The sequence below is a fragment of the Blastomyces dermatitidis genome, assembly GCF_000003525.1.
Source record: "Blastomyces dermatitidis ER-3 genomic scaffold supercont1.6, whole genome shotgun sequence".
NCBI classification, from domain to species: Eukaryota; Fungi; Ascomycota; class Eurotiomycetes; order Onygenales; family Ajellomycetaceae; genus Blastomyces; species Blastomyces dermatitidis.
The window spans coordinates 5,208,091-5,215,793 of NW_025544779.1; the positions used below are offsets into that span (position 1 = coordinate 5,208,091).

The 7,703-nt window shown below is 35.3% G+C and overlaps 1 protein-coding gene across 1 annotated transcript; it reads left to right on the top strand.

The window, feature by feature from the left end:
- Positions 1-205: 205 nt before the first annotated feature.
- Positions 206-3,657, top strand: BDCG_06475 (uncharacterized protein). Its single transcript, XM_045422212.1, has 7 exons — positions 206-1,347; positions 1,473-1,547; positions 1,627-1,703; positions 1,785-1,943; positions 2,008-2,127; positions 2,193-3,040; positions 3,136-3,657. Exons 1-7 carry the CDS (start codon positions 1,320-1,322, stop codon positions 3,215-3,217), a joined length of 1,389 nt encoding a protein of 462 aa, XP_045277903.1. The 5' UTR covers positions 206-1,319; the 3' UTR covers positions 3,218-3,657.
- The last annotated feature ends 4,046 nt before the right edge of the window (positions 3,658-7,703 follow it).

Below are 7,703 nucleotides of genomic sequence, written 5' to 3' on the forward strand. Positions count from 1 at the left end.
TTTCTGCTTGCAGACAAACTTTCTAAATTTCTATTGATGAGTGTCTATAAGTGGAATTATGTAATTACAGCAGAAAAATACCAAAAAAGCCATTTGACTCAAATGTCACCATAGGCTGCCGTAGTTAGGAAATTGGGCTGCAAACACCTTTCTCGCGCTAATCTCTTCATTATATTGTAGGATCCCGGTTAATAATCAATCGTTCGAACTGTCGGTGAGCAGCTATTGTGCTTGATATGTTGTGATGATGTTAAATGGACGATGAAATCACTACTTCAAGCCGGGGCACATACAGGCGTACTACTACGCCCATGAGCTTGCAACCAAACACCCTTATTCTAGAAATGAAAGTATTATGACACCCATATCCAGCATTCAGCCTCTGCCGGATATTTTTTCCCAATAGGAGATCTTCGCGTCATAAAAAGCCAACCACTAAAGTCTAGACAGAAGTATTCGTAAAAACAGTAAGACAAAGCCGGCCGATCGAAGAACCCTGTCATCATACTATACTTACACGCAACATGTTGGGGGTCCCGGTTGATCGGCCCTACTACCAGCAGTGCGCTGGTGGTGACTGAGCTCTTTTGTCCCAGTAGCCTACAGGTTATGAGACCGTTTAGTGTGAGCCCCGCTGTGGTCAACATGCATGGGTTTGATCCCAGGATGAACTTAAGAATATAAATCCCAAAACAAATACCCCGGACATTTAACAGTGCCAAGAGACATCCTAGGAGTGTGCCCTAGAAGTGAGCCCTTGAAAGAATGAGCCCTAGGACTGAGTCCACTGAAAGGAGCCACTGAGAGGAGTACTGTACTCTGTGGTAGCTGGTCCGAAGGGGGGTGTTGGGGGTCCCGGGTTGATCGGCCCTTCTACCAGCAGTGCGCTGGTGGTGACTGAGCTCTTTTGCCCCAGTAGCCTACACAACAGTCGTCCCCATTATTATTAAATGCAGCGTGGGGAACTTAATAAGTGCTTTGCTTGCTGAATGCGGAGAATCCTTGGCCGCCGAGCTGCTTGGCTTGCGACGATGGAGAAAACGTCACACTTGATTATATCACCACAAATCGACGCACCCCCACATACCGCGCACTGCACACCGCATGCTCTCATTCTCTACCCCTCTGTCACGACCAAGTATTTCTACTATCTTGATATTACCCAGTTCTCGTTCGCTCGCTTCTAGGGGTGATGATAACCTGCGCTCGTTTGCCGATTTCATCATTCTTTGGAACCATTTTGGACCTGATAACTCTGACCACCTCACCTTGCGCTCCGTTCAATCTACCGGTGGAATTCCTGACCCCGCACTTTCAAAATGGAGGTGCGCGAACTAGAGGGGAAAGGTATGTGTGTTTTTGGAAGTTTCCCAAGCATCCTCTTTTTCTTTTCCTGTTTGTTTTTCTGGGTGTGGAGGTCTTCGAATCTAGTTCTTCCTCGCTAACCACCCTGCATTTTTGCGCAAAAATAGAAAAACTCGACGAGGTAGCGCGGTTGGTGAAATCGCTTGCTAAAGATGTAACAACGAACCATCTTCAGCCTTCTCGTATGTAGTTCTTGCGCTACAATCTATATTCGTCGGATGTGACTTCAGAACTACGCCTGACCATGGGTCTTGAGAGCAGAACGCATGGAGATCCTCCAGAACCTACGAGTCCATGGACGGAAGCCGGAAAACGCAGACGGAATATATTCGAAAGAGGTAAAAGAAAAAAATTCAAAAGGATCCAAAGAATTAATACCAAGCGATTCGCTAAGTCTTTTTGACTTTTGGTATTTTTAGGGGATAAAGGTACTGGCTTATTATGGCTGCGAGGGCAAATCCTCCACGGTATCGCGTGAGGCTCTCCGTTGTCTCGCAAACGCCCTCCTTCTCAAACCAAGCATGCGCCAGATATTCGTGGACTTGGGACACGGACCTAACCTCGCTGAGAAGCTCAAGGTAGAAAACCTGCCGACGCTGATCGTGATCTAGTGCTGATGTTTGCTGTCCCAACTATTTTCAGGAAGATAATTCTGACGATGAATTTCTTGCGTCGCGTTTGCTGTTCCTAGCCACTTACGACACCGATTTAGATTTCGATAAATTGTTTGATCATAACTCCCTGGGGGAAAATCTCAATAGTGTACAGGTTTCCTTTCTGGGTCTCTACACGAACCTTTAAAAGCCCACTCTAATAGGTCATCGCAGCACATATATCGACATTCGAAACGATTTTCCAAGGGCAGAAAGAGGAAGCTCGATCAGATGGACGAGCTTGCACTCTCAGAAACATTAAAACTCATATTCAACATCACCAACTTCTACCCTCACAGAATTGACGCATTCTCCCCTTCAATCCCGCATATCCTGAAAATTTTAAGCCGCATTGAAATACCGACCCCACCACTCCAGGCACCTGTCAACTATCTCATCAATTCCCTTCTCAATCTCGACCTGGAAGCAAAGAAAAGCAAACACTTCGGGACAAATCCGCTCTTTCCCAAGTTCGACCAGAACTGCAACGTGGACAAGTTGATAAATATCCTAGATCAAGCTGTCGCTATGCACAAACCCGAACACCTCGAAACCCTAGCCGTGCCTCTTCTCACACTCCTACGGAAAATCTACTCATTCGCACCCGAAGGCCCACGAAAGTATATGGAGTGGCTCCTTCTCCCTGAAGACGACCACCATGACCTGCCAATAGGCCAATCCAATACCCTCTCCTCCCGACTCTTGCGTCTATCAACTTCCCCCGTTGCTCCGAGTCTGCGCGAAGGCATATCTGTTCTCATGTTCGAGCTTTCCGGCAGCGACGCGACTGATTTCGTGAGGAATGTCGGATATGGGTTTGCTGCAGGCTTCCTCATGTCGCATGACATGCCGGTTCCGGAAACGGCCAAGGAGGCATTCAGTACCAGTTCTTGTGGCCTTGACCCGAATGTGAATCCCATTACTGGGCAGAGGTGGGATGCAGAGCCCCAGGCGACAGGTCCAGATATGACACAGGAGGAAAAGGAGCGCGAAGCTGAGAGGTTATTTGTTCTATTCGAAAGGTATCTTTCTTTTCCTCATTTCTTGTTTATTCTTAGAATTATTTCATTATCTTCTTTTATCTCTTGGCTAATTAATTCTTTTTGTATCTTTGTAGGCTAAAAGCTACTGGTGTGGTGGACGTGGAGAACCCTGTCCGCCAGGCTCTTGAAAAAGGGCGATTTGAAGAATTGGACTGAATTTCTGTTTAGTTTACTAAATAAATATCCCTATCTAGCGTTTTTGAAATACTCACCCGCTCGCTGTCTTCGCTTGCAATACTAGTGAACTTTCCTTTCTGTCCCGCTCTGTTGGGTTACGGCGCACAATTACCCGAATGCGTATGATTGATTAATAGTGATAGTTGTTTTTCTAGCTGGATTTCCTCTGTACGTTCTAGTCATTGAGCCCAGGTTTTTCTACTTATTACCAATAATAATAGCTTTCTGCCTGCCTCTAATATGTAGTTCGTAAAATACAATGGAAATAGTACTTCCACATTCCCTATTTTGTCTGGATTTGTTTGCGGTAGAGTATCCTTTTATAAATAACCAGTTAATAGTTGATAGTAACTATCATTATCTGATTAAGTAGTATAGCTTGCATTAAATTCACTACCACCTTTAATTTATGAAATGAAGTAAAGTAAATATATGATGAAAACTCTTATAATTAAAAGTGAAGAATTTTCTTTTTGAGAGTTATAATGTAAATACAGCTCTCTGATTAATATAAAGTTAAGTAAAATATAATTCTATAATATATTATGATTTCTATACCTGTGAACTTTTAATATGTTTATTTTTATCTTGTTAACTCTCTCTCACTTCAATTATCTCATCATTAATTAATTTAAGTTTTTGAAATTTTTAAATTCTGCATTTATAATAATAGTGATATTTTTCAAGAATATATGAAATATTTAATTCAGTTTAATTCAATTATACAATATGAGTTTTAAAGATTATAAAGAGCTGCTATACTACTATATACAGAGTTTTTCTTGATACTTTTCTATCTTTATACTATCTTGAATTTCTGATAATAATGAGAGATAAAGTATTTAAATCATATATTTAAAATGAAATTATCTATTAGATGCAATTGAAGCAGAATATACTGTTTAAGTTATTACTTTGTTAAAATGTGAACTTTTTAAGCAGTTCTTAATATCCTGTTATAGTCTAAATTACTGGTCAGAAAAAATACATGTTTCTGTACTATGAGTAAAATAAAGTCATATAAGCTACGGTTTGAAATGCAGCTTTATATATACAATCTGATAAGATGATTTCAGAGATCTTCTGATAATACAGAAAGTTTGTTCTTTTAATTTTCTCAGTTCAAATTCGCAGTAAAAGTGAGCTCTGAATCTTGTATAAATTTATATATACTCTGAGAGCTTTTGTATTAGAGAAAAGCTTGAAATTTTCAGAGTAATTTAATGTCTGTTGCTCTCATCATTAATTTCTCTATATTTATACTGTTTTTTAAATTAGAATGCTTTTTTTATATCACTTATTTACTGTATCTGACTCAATTCAATTCTGAAACGAGTTTAAAAAAGTCTGTTTTGAGTGTTTAATAAGAGCTTTCAGTTGATTTTATGAGAGACAGAGTCTGATTGAATTGCAGATACTACAGTATACTTTTATACAGAGATTGCAGAGATTCATATTTAGTTCTGAAGCTTCAGTTTTAAGTCTGTATACTACTATTTATACTGTCATCTTTAGGTTTTAAGATAGTGTGAAGATATTTATTTCTAAAGCATAGATTAATATAAAGCTGAAGTTATTTAATATAATATATAGACAGTATTCTTCATTGATTTTCAGTGTTATTTGAGCATTATATAATTGATCAGCACATAATGTTAGTTGACATTATATAGAACAGATATATGTGATTGCTAGTATAATTATTGTATAATATATCAGACAGTATTAGTTCAGAAAAAGACTTTAAATGAAGTTTGTAAATCATGTCAAAGTATTCATCTGTGTAATTATTTCAGTTGTTAAAATATATTAGTATGTAGGTAAAAAGATTTAAATTTCTGATTCTCAAATCATAGAGAAGTAGTTGAGTTATCTATAAAGCTTATAACTAAACTAGTCAAAAATTTAAAGAGATTTTTGAATTTCAGAATGTGTATAAGTTAATCTGTTATTACACTATTAAAAGCGTTTAATATATTAAGTAAAAAAGTAATTACTGCTTCTTTATCATTACTAGAATTTACTTCAGCTGTTCAATTTTTACTAGTTATTCTTATTATTCTTATTATTCTTTCATTATACTTATATATGTAGTGAGCTACAACTAATTAATAGATCATTTCATTACACTTCATAGATTTCTACTGAAAGCGCTGATTCTCAGTCGCTGATTCTTATAAGATTTCTGTTAAAAGCTCTGATTCTCAGTTGCTAATTCTTAGTTGAGAAACTCATGAAGTTTCTATTCTTTCACTCTGAAGCTTCATCTTATGTGAATATAAATATCTGCTCTGATTTACTGATTCTTATACTTTCTCTTTTAGTTTTCTTCTCTAACATTTTCCACTTTTGTTATATAAAATCTATATCTTAATACTAATCTATTCAGTGTAGGTCTCTTACACTTGAAAAATATTCATTATCTTCTCATTAGAAATGATTACTTATCAAGATATCTGAATGTGTAACAATACATAATAATAAGAAAATGAACAATCAGTTAAGTGAACACTGAGTCTGTATATAGAAGCTTACTTATCAGTTACTCTGACTCTGTAACTCTGTCTTAAAAACACAGTTACACTGTGAGATAGTTCTGGAATTCATATTACTTAGTGAAACACAGATTATCAATCTACACATGTTCTGTAATAAGTTTCAGTTCATTATTATAAAATTGAAGATGATGAATGCTTCTCTCTCATATGTGTTAATATTTGATATCTTCTACTCAGTTCTACTCAACAATTGAAGAAATTATATTCAAAAGAAGATAGAGAAGATACAGAATTTCAAAACTACAGCTGTGATATTAAATGTTCATCTTCTCATGAAGAAGATCCGCTTGTGACTTAATTCTTCAAAGAATAAAAAGAATCTACAGAGTTTAGATTCTGAGATTAGCGCTGCTACAACAGCTACAACAGCTACAACATCTATCAATTTCAACAATAATACATCAAATTCGGCCTGTGATGACTGTACTGTATGTGATTATAATAGTTCTCAAGAAAGCTCTTATAATTATCAGAGTTCAGACAATTTATCTACATGTTCTGAATGTAAGAGATCTCACTTTAATCACTGTTAATTAATCAATTCAGACAGTGCTCTGAATAATTGAAATAACTACAATACTGCAAGAATAAAGAAATTCACGGAGAAGAAGAATACGAATAATAGTAAGAGTAGAACTTAACTATTTATTACAGATAATTCTGATAGCTTTCAGATAATAAATCTCTCTGAGGTTATAAATATACCAGTCTGTTTCATAAAACTTCACAAGAATTCTCTCACTATATAAGATAGTAGCACTGAATGCCATATTATAAGTGATAGATTATGATTTTTAGAGCTTATAGCAATCAATGATTTAATAGTTTAAGTGACTAATAAGATCATTGTGAAGATTCAGAGTATCAGCACTGTGTTTATCTAAACTGATTATATAACCGTGTCTGAGACCAGAATCAGAATATTTGATAGTCTTATTATGAATTTGATTAATCTCATTACACAGTATTAAGATCAGAGACTAGTCTGATATTATCTCAGTAAGACTTACTATCTACTCTTATTACATTTTCAAAATAAGTTCATGATTTTCACTTCTCAATTTAAATTCATTTTACTGCTTTAAATGAGTTTAAATCTTATTTGAGTGTTATCAAATATTGTTACTTTTTAAAAAATTAAAAATATACTAAAAAACATCTTAAAATGTCTAAAAATAGTCACTTTATATTAAGAATAAGATTAAATAAAATTAAATGAGCTCACTTTCTTAATTTTTCTAAGTTATAGTCTCATTTTGAGATTTGATTAATAGTCACTTTACATGTTTTTTTAATAATTAGTCTCAGCGGGATTCACATCAAGAAATGTACAAGACTAAATCAAATGAGACTAAATATGAAATTCATAATCTTACTGACCAGTCTATGTTTATCTCAGTGAGTGAAAGATTGATAGAATTTAATTATGTATACTATATACTGAGACTATCTGTCAATGTAATCTCTGCTGAGTGTATGAAGTGCCAGAGCTATATTCACTATAATATACATATTAATGCTGAAAGCTATTTTGAGTTTCTGTTGTCTATTAATAGTAATATCTTTTATGTCAATCTATCTCATAATAACATTTACATTCTATTTGACCGCTTACTGACATTTCACCGTGTAATAAATAACTTAATGTATAAAGCAGTGATCTACATAGCTGTTCTGAAATCAAAGACAATCTCAATAGATTGTAGTCTGAATACAGAGTCTTTGCGACTCTTCAGCTATAATAAGGTTGAACAGTTAATCAACTCTAAGAATTGAGATATTAATTTCTTTATAATCTTATTATTATCTTAATTATCTGCAGTTCTTCTGAAGCAGCTTCTGATAGATAAGTGATATTATCAACTCAGTTATATCAGTAAAAATAGTATATTGAAAATTATCAGAGA